Source organism: Vigna unguiculata, chromosome 3 (assembly GCF_004118075.2).
Source record: "Vigna unguiculata cultivar IT97K-499-35 chromosome 3, ASM411807v1, whole genome shotgun sequence".
Classification (NCBI taxonomy): Eukaryota; Viridiplantae; Streptophyta; class Magnoliopsida; order Fabales; family Fabaceae; genus Vigna; species Vigna unguiculata.
In genome coordinates, this window is record NC_040281.1 from 16123795 (window position 1) to 16138859 (window position 15065).

General features: G+C 30.8%; 2 protein-coding genes across 3 annotated transcripts; both read right to left on the minus strand.

The window, feature by feature from the left end:
- Positions 1–522: 522 nt before the first annotated feature.
- Positions 523–3405, minus strand: LOC114177424 (polygalacturonase QRT3). 2 transcript variants are annotated; one of them, XM_028062756.1, is made up of 3 exons: positions 3089–3405; positions 2748–2972; positions 523–1744 (listed from the first exon to the last, which is right to left on the minus strand). In XM_028062756.1, exons 1-3 carry the CDS (start codon positions 3269–3271, stop codon positions 743–745), a joined length of 1410 nt encoding a protein of 469 aa, XP_027918557.1. In that variant the 5' UTR covers positions 3272–3405; the 3' UTR covers positions 523–742. The 2 variants fall into 2 exon arrangements, with proteins under 2 accessions (XP_027918557.1, XP_027918558.1); XM_028062757.1 differs by having other exon boundaries at positions 524–1744; positions 3054–3104.
- Positions 3406–8171: 4766 nt separating this feature from the next.
- Positions 8172–13352, minus strand: LOC114177281 (cellulose synthase A catalytic subunit 4 [UDP-forming]-like). Its single transcript, XM_028062559.1, has 12 exons — positions 13305–13352; positions 12979–13177; positions 12738–12832; positions 12312–12378; positions 12057–12204; positions 11184–11796; positions 10871–11008; positions 10609–10734; positions 10305–10517; positions 9690–10208; positions 9263–9613; positions 8172–8893 (listed from the first exon to the last, which is right to left on the minus strand). The coding sequence occupies exons 1-12, from the start codon at positions 13350–13352 to the stop codon at positions 8312–8314; spliced, it is 3099 nt and encodes a 1032-aa protein (XP_027918360.1). The 3' UTR covers positions 8172–8311.
- Positions 13353–15065: the final 1713 nt, after the last annotated feature.

Sequence of the window (15065 nt, forward strand, 5' to 3'; positions counted from 1 at the left end):
TTTTATTGTAATAAAATAATGTAATATAATAAAAATTATAAAATATAAAATATTAATATTAAAATAATAATAATAATAATAATAATATAAATAATTATAATAATAAAATAAATAATTATAATATAATAATAATAATAATAATAATAATAATTTAATTTTACCAAATTTTTTTTAATTTATTAAAAATATCATATCATCCACTAACTTTTATAAACTTTATCCCAAATCTCTTCATTTCTCATCATCTTTCTCTTAATTTAAACAACTCCAACTTCACCTCTTTTTTCTTTTAAAGTCATTGAAATCCAGTCCTCCAAATCCATCTTCAAATTCAAATACACCCTTAAATTTACACGAGGAGTTTGTTGTGTAAACTTAAATGCAGGTAGTTGCATTGAATAACATTGGTAGAATAAAGTATCTTAGAAAAATGTAAAGGTCAAGAGTGTATCTAGTAATAATTGTGGCAAAGGTCAAGAGTGTATCTAGTAATAATTGTGGCATGCACTTGAGTTCATTAATTTTGGTTTAGACAATAGTTGTATTGAATACATGTAGTTGAGGACCATGTCTAAAGATATATAAATTGACCATGTATTACTCATTATAAGATACAACAATAAAAGAGTGTTTATTTCTCAGCCCATGAGTTATTGCCAAAACACTTAAATCACTAGAATTACAATAACGACTAACTAAAACCTTATTTATTAAATACAATGCAATCCTTCTGTCTTCTTTCTTATTGTTCAACTGTGAAGGAAACAGACCCTTTTGCTTCTTTCTCACTCTCCACAACAACAACGTTATCCGACACATTGGTCGCAGAAAGTGCTACAAATTTAGGCTCATCTTGAGCATAAAATGAAAACTGAAAATGACTGATTCTCTTAGGAAACACCAAAAGCGATGAAAAATCAGCCACCCACTTTGTGCCATTTCCAGCGACAGTTAACTTCCCAACCGTTGATCTCAAGCCCATGCCATTCACAAGGTTGCGATCAACCAGCACTTGATCAATGCTACTGAATTCCCCATCTAGACTTACAATAGGAACCTTCCTTTTGGGGTCACCATTGAACATGTTATTCACTATATTCAGACCCAAAACTTGACCTTTAACAGACTTCAATACAATATTAGCATCTCCTAGAAACAACCCATTTGTGACATGAACTTGAACTGGATCTTCCATCACTATTCCAGTGTAATCCATGTAACAGTTGTCAATTCTAGTGAGAGAATTACCAGGCAATTTCACTAATATCCCTATGCCACCAAAACCTGTTGCTTTGTTATAACAATGCACCCCAGTTACAATATTTGCTTGACCCCTTAGAACAACTCCAATGGCTGCTGAGAAAACCACAACATCTGTGATTGCATTATCGTTGCTAGCAAGATCAATGGCCACCCCTGAGAAGTTCTTCTCGTCTCTGTCTCCTCCCACGGTTGAGTGTTGTCCAAGAAAGCTATCTGTGATGAAGGTTTCGTGTCCTTTCTGGACAAGAATTCCTTCTGTGGTGAAGTGAAGGAAGAAGCAATTGTTGATTCGGATTCTAGCAGAATCAACGATGAATAATCCTCCTCCTCTGTAGCTTGAATCAAAGAGAATGTCCGCGAAAGTTATGTCTTCGTAGTAAATCCCACCATCGCCTTGTTCCTCAGACTTTGATGACCGTAACTCAACTAGATGTCGATCACCGGGGAATTTATCAGATGCTCTCAACGTTCCTTCTCTTACCTGATCAATAATACTCTTTGTGAATATTTTCAGAAGCAAAGCTTTAAGATATATACAATATGAGGAAGTTGTTTTTTTAAGGTTGTCACAAAATTACACACTAAATTGTTGTTGCTCGCAACATGGGAAGCGCAAGATTCATCGTGGAAATAAGTATATATAGCTGCTTTGTAGGTTCTATCTCAGAACAAAATTAGAAAGTTGTTGCTTAGTAATAGAGAGATTGATTAATTTGAATGTGGTAAAAAATGGTAGTAGATAAAATCAAAGGCTTTTTTTCTTAAGTGTGTTCACTGATTCTCTGACTTCTTTTATTTCTGTTGTGGGCTAATCTTTGCAGATTTTGATGATATTCTTTTTCAGGAAATATCTTCTATATATTGGGAGTATCATAGGTAATCTTCTTTACATATGATAAGTAAACAGTAGCAATAGAATAGTTTTTTTTTTTTTTTATAATTAAAGCTTTAAAAGGAACGTGGAAAAAATGGTTAAATAATATTAAACTAGTGCATAAACATCTTAGTTGTCATCAGGAAGCAGAGACAGATAATTTATGACGAGTTGGAAGCATAAACATGTGCTTTTTTTTCAATTATAGCCACATAAAATATTAATCAGATCATTAAACGTAAAGTATGCTTCTCATATATGTAAAAGAACACTTTTACTTTTAAATTTAATAGTAAAGCATCACATTTCAAAAGATTGATTAAAATAATAAAACGTTACTTTTAAAATTAACTAAATTATTAGTATATATTTAAACTAAAATGTCCTCGGGTTATGAGCTGGTTTTTCATGTGTGAGTTATTAGTTGTAAATACTATATTTAAAAATATAATTTGACCAAATGCTTCAACATTCCAAAAATACGAAAAGAAAAAAAAGTAATACCTTCCATGGAAAAAAAAACATCATCATCATTCCAATCAAACATACAAAGAAACAAACTACCTGAAGAACAAACAAAGGAGAAGAGAATAGATAGATAAATACTAACCACAATATTGGCACCACCTGAAGGGAACGTAATGGGTTTGCTGATTTTGTAGTTTCCACCTTCCAAATCAATGACAACCCCTCCGAGATCATTCACCCCTGCAACCATCTCAGAACCCTTCTGCAACCCAAAAGCATCTTCCACTGCTTTCAAAATGGCATCACCACTCTCTTCGTTCCCACTTGGATCCGCACCGTACTCACTCACGTACAGCACTCTCCCTCTCTGCACAAACAACACCAAACAATGTCTTGTCACAGAAGTTCCACGGTTAAAACGAGTTGAAACAAGAAAAAAAAAAAACACTTTTTTTTTTCTGCAATGCATTGCGTCGTAGTTACCCTCTTTGTTTCTGATGAAGCAGGTGGTGATGCCAAAGGAGTTGCAGCTAAATCTTGAATCTTTCGATCAAGTTTGGCCCTGAATTCTGACAGCTTTTTCTCCCGGCTGAAAGCGAAACATGTGGTGTCTGCTACTTGTAGCACCAGAAATAAGAAGACAAAACACACCGCTAAGAATCTCATTGATCTTGAAACGCTTAAACACACTGTTGAAATAAGCAAAAGGAATGAGCTTTTGTTCTGGTTATGGGTAGAGAAATGAGAGACTAGTTGGTGGGCACAGTGAATATTTTGTTAGTTTGATGTTTGAGTATTTATAATGAAATGTGTTGGGTCATTGAATTGGTGGGTTCAGGTCGGTCCTATAAATAGTATTTGATGTAAGGGAAATTATCTTTTTGACAAAAAACATTTTGACAAACTTAACAAATTTGCTAAAAATAGAATTAAAATAGATTAAATTTTTATTTTTTAATTAAAATAAAATAATAAAATAATATTTTTTTACCTAAATAGGAAACTTTGTTAAAACTTTGTTAAAAAAACATTGTCAACCTATAATAGCCTTAAAAGTGAATGTAGTTGTAAATGGGATCTCGGCAGCCAATAAATAAACTTCTTTTATTGTTAATCATGTTTTTGAACGAATAGACTCAACAAAAAAGAGTTCGCAGGAACATAGTTCAAGAAAAAAAAAGTCTTAATTGCCATAACATTCCTAAATAATTAACTTGAGATGCTTATTATACTAAAATGTTTATATTAGATATTTAAGTTTAGACAAGATAATGAGAATGCTAAAACTTAGGCACCTCATGGTTGATATGTAATAAGTAAATAAAAAATGAAGGACTAAAATTGAAAGACAAAAAAGTTAAAAGGCTCTATTAAACCAAGTATCTTACACCCATTGTTGATAAGATGAAGTAAAACTAGATAAAGGTAAAATATTAAATATGATTGGGAGAATTCAATTAGACAACTATGTGATTGCTGGTTCTTAGGACAAAAGTCTTCGTTGTATTTATTGAATAATTAAATATAACAAAACTTAAAATTTAAAATATGAAGAAGTTTTGTCCCTTCAATCAAATCATAAATGCACTTGTTTTGTCTAGTGGCAAAGTGAGTTATATTTATATATATATATATATATATATATATATATATATATATATATATAATTTAAATATTAATATTTACAAATTAAATTTTAATTATATGTAATAATTATTTTAATTTATTTAATTAAAGATATTAATTAATTAAAGTTTTTTAAATTTTAAAAATATTAATATGATTAACTGATATATATATATATATATATATATATATATATATAAATATATATATATATATATATATAAATATATATATATATATATAAATATATATATATATATATATATAAATATATATATATATATATATATAATTTTAAAATTAAAAAAATTAAAAGAAGTTGACGAACCGGTTTAATTAAGATTTTCTTAACTAGAATACTTTTGTTTTTTGTGGGTCAACGGAAAAACATGGAAAAAATAGACTAAATTAGTCTCTTTTACCAATCTTGTACCATAAGTGAATTGTGACGATAAGATGACAAGTGCAATCAAAGATTTTAGGTTAAAATATTTTTTTCTCGATTTTCGTTAAGTTTTTTTAAATAAGTCCTAATTTTGATTTTGTATTTAAATAAATCTCAAATTTTGTCAATTTTGTTCAACTGGGTCCTTTTTTGCTAACACCGTTTAAATCATTAACGGCCATGAACAGTGACTGCCACATGTTACTTCGTGGTTTTTTTGAATTTTTTTTGAATTTTTTTGAATTTTTTTAATTTTTTTTAAATGTACACGTGTCGACCCAGGAGCGTGTCACATGTCACTTCGTGATTTTTTTGAATTTTTTATTTTATTTTTTTTGAATTTTTTTTAAATGTCCACGTGTCAACCCAGTGTGTCACATGTCAAAGTCAATATTCTATATTCAATTTGGTCCCTATATTTGTTATTTTTGTTCAATTAGGTCCCAATTTTTGTTAACATTAACCAATTTGGTCCCTATCGAAGATGTGACCAAATTTAATTTTTATATCAAAGTTATAATGATGTAAATTTTAATATATTATATAAAAATATTTAATAAAACATGTGAATTTTAATATAAAAATTAAATTTGGTTTTAATTTGGAGAGGGACCAAATTGGTTAATGTTAACAAAAATTTGGACGTAATTGAACAAAAATAACAAATATAAGGACCAAATTGAATTTAGAACATTGACTTTGACACGTGACATGCTACTGGGTTGACTCGTGGACATTTAAAAAAAATTCAAAAAAAATTCAAAAAAATTTAAAAAAATTTAAAAAAAAATTTAAAAAAAATTTAAAAAAAAAATCAAAAAAACCATGAAGTGACACGTGAAAGTCACTGTTCATGGCCATTAATGATTTAAACGGTGTTAGCAAAAAAGGACCCAATTGAACAAAATTGATGAAAATTTGGACCTATTTGAACACAACCAAAATTATAACTTATTTGAAAAAACTTGACGAAAATTGGGATCAAAAAGTATTTTAACCAAGATTTTAAAATGACATGAGCTTGAATACTCTTAAAACATATAAGTATGTAATGCATACAAACTGTTCATCATTTATCGTAAAGAGATCTTAACCAAGTTCAACATCATTCAAATTTCTATTTGGATTCAAATTAAGGCTATCAAGTTTCCATCCAAATTCAAGTTAAAACTAAAGTGTTCACCAATTTTATTTGACATGAATATATATTAAATTTGGTTCAGTCATTTGTTTAATATTGTGTGTATTTTATAACATTCCCTTGTTGTGTTAACATTTTACTATTTCTATTAATTAATTATTATATTTTGATTATGTATTAAATAGAATAAGTTTAATATTCTTTTTTATAAAAAAAATCTCATAATAAATGTGTTCTTAAAAAATAATTGAAACCTTATGAGGTGGTGTGAAAGGATGAAACCACCAATTCACGTACGGGTGAACAAATGATTCTTTGATGCTTAAATAATTAAGAACACAAATAAGAACAAAGGTGAATCTTGAAATATAGACGAAGATTAATATTTTAATAATGTTAACTAGTATGATATTGGTACTCAAATGGTTATTTTCAAATACTCATATTAATTATGATAATAATTTGTGACATGATATAGTATGGTAGATATTCATGGGGATTGTAATATATAATTTTGTGCAATCACAATTATGCTAGGTTTATTATGAAAATAACGTATTATGAAAATATTATCTTGGATTTTAATCATAATATGTTCACTCAGTTTAGGTACAAAACACATAAGCCTAAATGAAATATTATAAGGTATGGGACATAATTTAAAATATATGTTCTTTACAATTATTTAAATCCAAACATATCCAAAATGAAACTTCCATGAGTTGATCCACCGCTACATAAATTAAGACATACTATGCAATATAAATTTCTTAAAAACTCAAAAATATTTTTTCAAATTGTAAATTTCATTCCTCTCCATCTAAAATATAATATGCTCCCCACCTAATTTATTTACAGAATTATTATAGTCATCATCAACGACAAAAATAAGAATAAGTCCAAAATCAAACACAATAAATATAATTTTTATAAAAAATGTCCTTAAGAAAAATCTTCAAATTAGCAAGACTATTTACAAATTAATTAATTAATTAATTAATCAATTAGCAATACTTCTCAAATTAGAACTACACTGCATACAACAACAATAATTCACATTAGCAACAACATTAATTCACATTAATAACAACTAGTGTAAACACAGGCGCTATCGCGCCTGTGTGTACGCATTTTTTGAATTATATTAATAATTGATGATATTGTAATGTTATTAATTTAATAAACAAAATAACAAAATAAAAGTATATTTATAAAAAATAAAATAAAATGTACGGAGAAAATAAGAGAAAAATAACTGTTGATGAATAGTAAGAGAAAAAAAGAAAAAGGAGATAAGTAAATAATTTTATAAAAACTTGTAAAAGTAACCGTTAATTTTTAAAAATTTAATAAATAATTAAATTATAAAGGGTAAAGTTGGAATTATGAAATGTGGACACAAAAGAGGGAATCCCCTTTATATATAGTTATAGATAGTAATTCATATTAGCAATAAATTTACATTAACAGCAACAATTACCTAACAAAATTCACATTAAAATGTAAATACAATCCCTACGCATTTAAAAAAAAATATAAATTATTTAAATTTTAAAAATAATAATTAAAATAGTAAAATTAAAAAAATAAAAGATGTATATAATTATAGATATAACTATGAATAAAATAAATTTTAGTTACTGAAATAAAAAATATTATAAGTAATATTTTGTAAATAATAGTTACTAAAATTATTTAAATTTAAAAAATTAGTTACTAAAATGATAAAAGAAAATAATTCTTTTATAATGAGTAATTATTTAAATTTAAAAATGTAGTTGCTAAGTGAAAAATATTTTAGGTAATATTATGTAAATATTTTTTATTAAGAGTAATTATTTAAATTTAAAAAAAGTAATTATCAAAATAATAAAACCGAAAGTTTTTTGTTATGAATAATTATTTAAATTTAAAAATTAATAATTAAGAGATAAAATTAAAGAAATAGAAAAAAGGACGTCAAAGATATATATACTTTTATGTACAATAAAACTAAAAGACAACCAACAAAAAATTAAATATAAATAAATAATAAATAATGTTGTTTTCACAATACAAAACAAATACAATTAAATCAAATATATAAAGTTTCTTAAAATAACTATAATTAATTTATTAATCCAAAATACGATATAATTAATTTACTATATATAAAACAATTCTACAAGTAATAATTAAAGATATATTAATTAAACTTACCAGGTATTTCACTAATATTTTCTCTCCAAGTATTTTTCTTACAAAACTACACCATTTACATTTTATAATCTTACTCAATAATCATATATATATATATATATATATATATATATATATATATATATATATATATATATATATATATTTCATGCATATTTCTTACATTCTTATGTGTTCGCTGCTGTGAATCAAGTACTCTTAATCTACTACCTAAACATTGAGCATGGTGAATATGAGAAGTGGTGCCTTAAAAAATATCCATTGTAGTAGTACACGCAAGTGCAACTCCACTACCTTAGCATTCCACTCCACATTGTTTGAGAATAGGACCAGTTTGTTTTGGCAAGAAAGGATCAATCCTAACCCAAATCAAAGAGAAAATTGATGCCAGAAGAATTGACCAAAGGACAACAATAGTAGGAGTCCTGTTTTGCCTTCCCATGAGACCTTTGAGGAAAGGATAGAGATGGACAATAACCCAGAAGGCAAAGAATAACTTCCCAAACAAAGGACCCCATGAACCATACCCATTGTTAATGGCCTCAGAGACTCCAGCCACAATTCCCACCATGTTCATCATTATAAGAGTGGTTGGTGGGATCAGAAGTGTTGTCCACTTCAACAGGTAAAGCTCTCCAAATTCACTATCATCTGCTGCTTTCGCTGTCACTGTGAAATTGGTGTCCACTCCTCCAAGAACCTTGAGGAGACCTTGGAATACAGCAAAAAGATGAGCAGATACTCCTCCGATCACCCAAAATTGCTCATTGCGCCACCAGTCTTCAAGGCTCACACCACTCCACCTCAGCTCAAGCACACCGGTTAAAATGATGGAGATGAATAGACCCATGAACCATACACTAGCAAGGTTGCCCAACTGCATAGAGTCGGCATCAAAATAATGGAAACTCTTAGACAAATTATTGCACTATTTTAGATCATCAACAACAAAGCAAGTGCTATCACTTCTGTTTTTGGTTAAGAGGTGAACTTTAAGTCTAACTCAATTTTACAACATCGACTTGTATCAGATTTACATCCACATCCACTTTTATATGGTAAACTCGCTTGATTTCTGGTCAATAACAAAGATTGAATTTAAAATCTCTATTATATGCCTTGTTAAGTTTGATAACAATCCAGAACCATCATGTGATAATTTCTGAAGCACTAGGGATGAAAGTGATTACAACACTTGTTATCCTTGTAAAGTGATGAAAAAAGGGTGTAATAATTGTGTACTTACAGTTGGGATGATGAATTTTCCAGTGAGAAGACAAACTGCTGGAATTGTGCAGTATGCAAGTAGAGGGATGGAAGTGAATGGATAAACAATGGTATTAGTATAAGCCAACCTCTCCAGCCATTTCAGTTTTCCTCCATAGCCATACCACAATGGACAATGGCGACTAAGGAAAATTTCAACAGAACCAAGGGCCCATCTCAGAACTTGGTGTAACCTATCTGATAGATTTATTGGGGCAGATCCTTTGAAAGCTGCTCTTTTTGGCATGCAGTATACTGATTTCCACCCTCTACAATGCATCTTAAACCCTGTTAATATATCTTCTGTCACTGACCCATATATCCATCCAATCTGCATGGAAACACATCTGTGAAAAGGACTGGTACAACTCTGTGCATTAAAATCAGAATCAAATGAGATTGGTTACCTCTTTTCCCCATTCAGTCTTCTCTTCATAGCCACAACTTATAACATGAATAGCTTCCTTAATTCGTGATTGAGTATTGGTGCCTTCAGGAACTCCACCATTTTCCATCAAAGTCGACTCGATGAAAACTGGTGACTGCCCAAATCTCTTCTCAAACTTCTTTTGGGACATCAGGGATGATTTCTCTAGCTCATCATAGCCTTCAAGCCCTTCTTCAATCTCTTGAAGATCAAACATGGATTCAGACCCTTTCCTAACATAGTTCTTCCCCATCATTTTCTTCTTCTTGGTGTATAATCTACTAAATAGACCCCCTCCTCCTCCAGATTTCTTCTTTGACTTGGATTTCCTCGAACCACCACAACAACAACAACACCATGAAGGCCAGCAGTCACAAGTCATCTTTGGTCTTTTCTCTGACACTGGTGGATCATATCCATATAGTGCCTGCCTATTGAACACACATCCAGTTCCAACATAAACTGGACCCTGAATCCCGTCAAGGGCTTTCATATTTATCTAACATGTAACAAACATATAGAAAACACACATTAGAGGCCATTGCAATGCTGTTTGCTGATACTGAGTTACATGGTTTAGATGAACGCCACTTACATCAAAGAATACAATATTGCGATTAGCATATCGATCATGCCGATCGATACCATCGAATCTTTGTGGAAATTGGACATAACAGAGCTTCTTTCCTATCTGGGGGTCCATTAAAAAGCACATAGCCTCTCTTATAGCCTTGCTATTGTTGATGTAATGGTCACAATCCAGATTCAGCATGAAAGGTGCATTTGAAAGCACAGCTGAAACTCGAACCTTTAAAGTATAGACAACAAAGGAAGTGTCATATTATAGACATAGTTTCTACTGTTCTTGTCATACATGAAATTATTTTGGACGGACCTACCAAAGCATTCATAGCACCAGCTTTCTTGTGGTGGCTATAGCCTGGACGCTTTTCACGTGAAATATACACCAGCTGTGGCAGTTCCTTGCCTTCTACGTCCAGTGCACCACCACTTCCTAAATATACCTGCAAAGGTAAGTTCATGAACCACATCACCAATCATTAACTTTTCATGTTACCCTCTAAGAAAAGAAAAACGTTATAACACAATGAAGAATGCAAGACACAAGAACTAACTAGAGGATTTGAATCATAGTCAAACCTGAATCATTCCTGGATGATCACGAGTATTGTTCCCAGGCCAAGGGGTCCCATCCTGCATCACCCACCCATCCTCTGGTTTCTTCTGAGCTTTTGCCACTAAGGAGTTAATTTTTACTTTAAATTCTTCATATTCTCTCTGCAGTGGAGAAAAAAAAAAACAAAAGAACAGTTATAAAGGAAGCAAAAAAATGATAAATGATTACATGTTCCAAGAACAGTTATAGTTTCATTCTTTAACAGATCATAATAGTCTGATCGTGTAATAATTTCTTAGAAACACGCAACCTTTTTGTCCTATCTTTATGGCCTACCTTCATGGCTCTTCGTTCCTTCACAAATGTAGGATGCACCTTATCTTTCAAGTAATCAATCTTCTGAGAGAAATAGAACTCAGGTGCCCTTGGCTCTATGCTATACTTCTTGCAAAAAGGAACCCATCTTCGTGCAAACTCAGAAGTTTCTGAAAGTGCATCAAAAAGGAGCATAGATGCACCATCATCAGATACATAGCAGCAAACCTTGTCAACCGGGTAATCAACAGCCAGGATTGAAAGAACAGTGTTTGCTGTTATAATGGGAGGCTCTTTCAAAGGGTCCACAGTACTCACATAGACATCAACTGGGGCTAGAAGGTTTGGCTCCCCTTCACGCTCAAACCTCATGGACAAGCGATCCAAGTAAGTTTCACGAGTTATGGGGAACCATTTGGGGAACTGGTCAAGTATCCATGACAGTGCAAACCATACTTCACATATCACAGAGGCAAGCCACAGTGGATATGCATCATATGCTGGAGTTAAGACACGGAATCGGAGGAAGAAAACGAGGATAAAGAGCCTCATGATTATGACTATGCGATATGGATTGATTAGACTTGAAGATATTGGAACCTTACGCCACAACGGTTGCCTAGCTTCAGCCAAACTGCAAGGTGAAAAAATGAAGTCGCATGCATCATGTTTCAAGGTAATAATTGTTCTATAACGTACATTTGAAGCCATAACTTACACTTTGTATAGTATTGTAGATTCAAGAACTCATAAGAAACTAAATTTATCACACTGCATAATGTGAAACGTAAATATTTTTTATGTTTCTTGCAGAATTGAATTATATATAGTAAATTCTTGAATCTTTCACATAAGAATGAGATATTTTCAACTTATACTGAAAAGTGCACTTACAGGTAATCATCTTCTCCTTGGTCATCTTTGCCTTCCTCTTTGTTTAGAAGACCTCTCTTTTCTTGCCTGGTTTTCCATTGCTCTAATCTTTCTTCCCATTCTCCATTAATGAAAAATTCCTTCTCCCCTTCAAATTCCTTACCAGTCACTGCAGAACAGTAGATCATTCAGACAAGCATTCATAAACTGAAGATAACATTCAAGAAAGAAAAATCACCTACATTCAACATTATTAGCAATTTATTTTTGACTTACCACTTCCCCCTGAAGATAAAGCTTGAACTTTCGGATGCCACTGCTGTTCCTTGTAGTCTTTATTTTCCTATAGAAAACACAGACAAGCACACAGACTCTCTGGTTACTTCTACTATTCAATTAGAATAGCCAGAACAACACTCATACATATTAATAAATCCTAATTTGTGAAATTACATGAAAGGGGGAGGAACAATGCCTGCATTGCATGTATCCTTGGAAGTTTGATTAAAAATAAGAGCACAAAATTAAGCTTGTGATGTATTATTGTTTTTTTTCCAATAAACTGGTAGTGCTACTGTGTTAGTCTTGTGTTTTGTGTTATAAATTCAACATGATTTTCTATTTTGTAATTAAAAATCACGTGAGATATTTGAAAGATCATGCAAGAAGTAAGATTTTGCCATCATATTATTAAAAACTTACCAAATGATTGGCATCATGATTCTCATCTGGATCATCATGAAAATCATCTGCATCAGAATGCTCCTCATCATCATCACCAGCAACTCTAGGACAACCTGCAGCGAAGCCAATGCCGTATTATTGTCATATCAGTTAGACTACATTAGTTTTTCCAAAAAAAAAACATGAAGTTCTTACAATAACAACACCAAAATAAAGTAAAATTAAAAGTAAAAAACCAACGATCATAAATTAAGATAACCTTTGTGGCGCTTATAGCGGGTGTTGCACTGAGGGCAGCACTGGTTTCCTTCACTCCTCTCAAACTCATAGCAAGGTTGACAAACGGGAAAACTACACACGTGACAAGCCACAAACAGCTTCCCATTTTCCCCATGTCCAATCTGGTCACTACAAACTCGACAAACTTTTGATGCAGATTGACGAGTAGGAGGTCGATGCTGTGATATCATAACAAACATAGTAAACATCATGCGAAATTGAAACCAACAAGGAACAAAGTGACTTTCTAAGCTTCATAGTAACAAAGAAAACAAGTTATTTGCACCAAAGGGAGGAGTTCAATACCTGGCCTGAGTCACTGGGGAAGTGGGAATGAGAATGAGAAGCAGCCATGGAGTTCAATGCCATGGTGAATCTATTGGAGAAGTGGGTTTTATAAGAAACGGTGAAGGAGTTGATGTGAATAATAATAATAATATTAATATGGAAGAGTAGTGTATGTATCTACCAAACTGTGCGTTGGAGAGTGGTTGGTTTGAGTCTAAGAGACGTAAGGGAGCGATTGGTGAGAATGTTATCTTGGTGTTACTTGCTTGGACTCAAAGGAGGCTTCTTTTTTGTTCCGCTTCTAAATACATCAACATGAAACATATTGAAACATTGCTCATGCACATGCACAAACTACGCAGGTTATTATAATATCTTGTCCTCACGTTTGTTTGTTGACAACACCAAAAACAGAAAATGCACTTTGCAGTGGGTGGTGAAAAAGTGCAATGCCCACATGGAAGAACAGAGACAGCAAGTCTTCGAAAAGAATCAGTAACTTGTGACAAAGCCTAGTGTTCCATGATGTTATACATTATTGGTCTTTTTTCTTTGCTTTGGTCCTACTTCAACTGTTCACATACTCATGTTTTAGTTAGAAATAAGCCAACACAAAGAAAACTCATTTTCTTTGTATATCTTGGAGGATGCAGATTTGTCTCTATTGTGTCTCATGGTGGACATACATAATACAAATTTCTATATTAAAGTGCACATAAAAACTTTTAATGTAATTGCACTTTAGGTATCTTGAATTTGAAACCTTTTTGATTACAAAAAAACTCACTACATATCTGATTCGGAAGATCCTTTATAGTTTGCCCTTTAAATTAAATGGATTTTGACCCTTAAAGAATTATAAATAATAGTGTATTTATAGCAATTTATAAAGGAGATATACACTTTGTGTACAACTTTTTTAGTTTACCCTTTTATTAATGATATGTTTTCTTTTCAACTTTTCATTAAAATAAAGAGTAAAAGTGAACATATTCAAGTAACATAATTGTGTTGTTTACTCATGTTAATAAAAGTTTAACTAACTTACCGTACATTTTAGCAAATTCTATTTAACTTCCCCATTTGTTTTTCAAATATAGTTATTCACGATAATCTGAATATATTAATATATTTAATTTTAATTTTAAATCATGTTAAACATTATGAAATTTTATAATTATAATTAAAAAAGTTAAAATGAGTATTAATCCGTGAACCAATCCGACTCACTGTAAATTTGAGTCGGGTTGGATTGAAAAAAATTGAAAAAAATTCAGTTTCTTTCAACTTTGTACTACACTAGTGCTCTATTGACAAATATTTATAAAAAATTACTTCAACATATTTCATTATCTTTTACTATTATTTTTTTTTCTTATGAGACTTACATCTCATTCCTTAAGAGATTAATTTTAAAAGCAACCAAAATGAAGTTGTCAGTGGATACGAATGTATATTAAAGAACATTGATAACATGGTTATCTAAACTTGTCAATGTTAATTAAAACTTCTTGAGGACGATCAAAATCTTAATATAAAATGTCAATACTTAAGAGATTAATATTTTCATCTTATAAGAGTTTAATTTCTTCTTTTGTCTTAACATAAAGGAAATTATTTATTATTTTGCCTTAACATATTATTGATTATGTGAAATTATGTGAAAGGAAAAATGCAAGTATGTCCGATAATAAAGAAAAAGTAAATGAGAGTGTAACAATATTTTGTGTGTACATATGATAAAAAGCGATAGAAAGATAAAGAAACACATTATATATA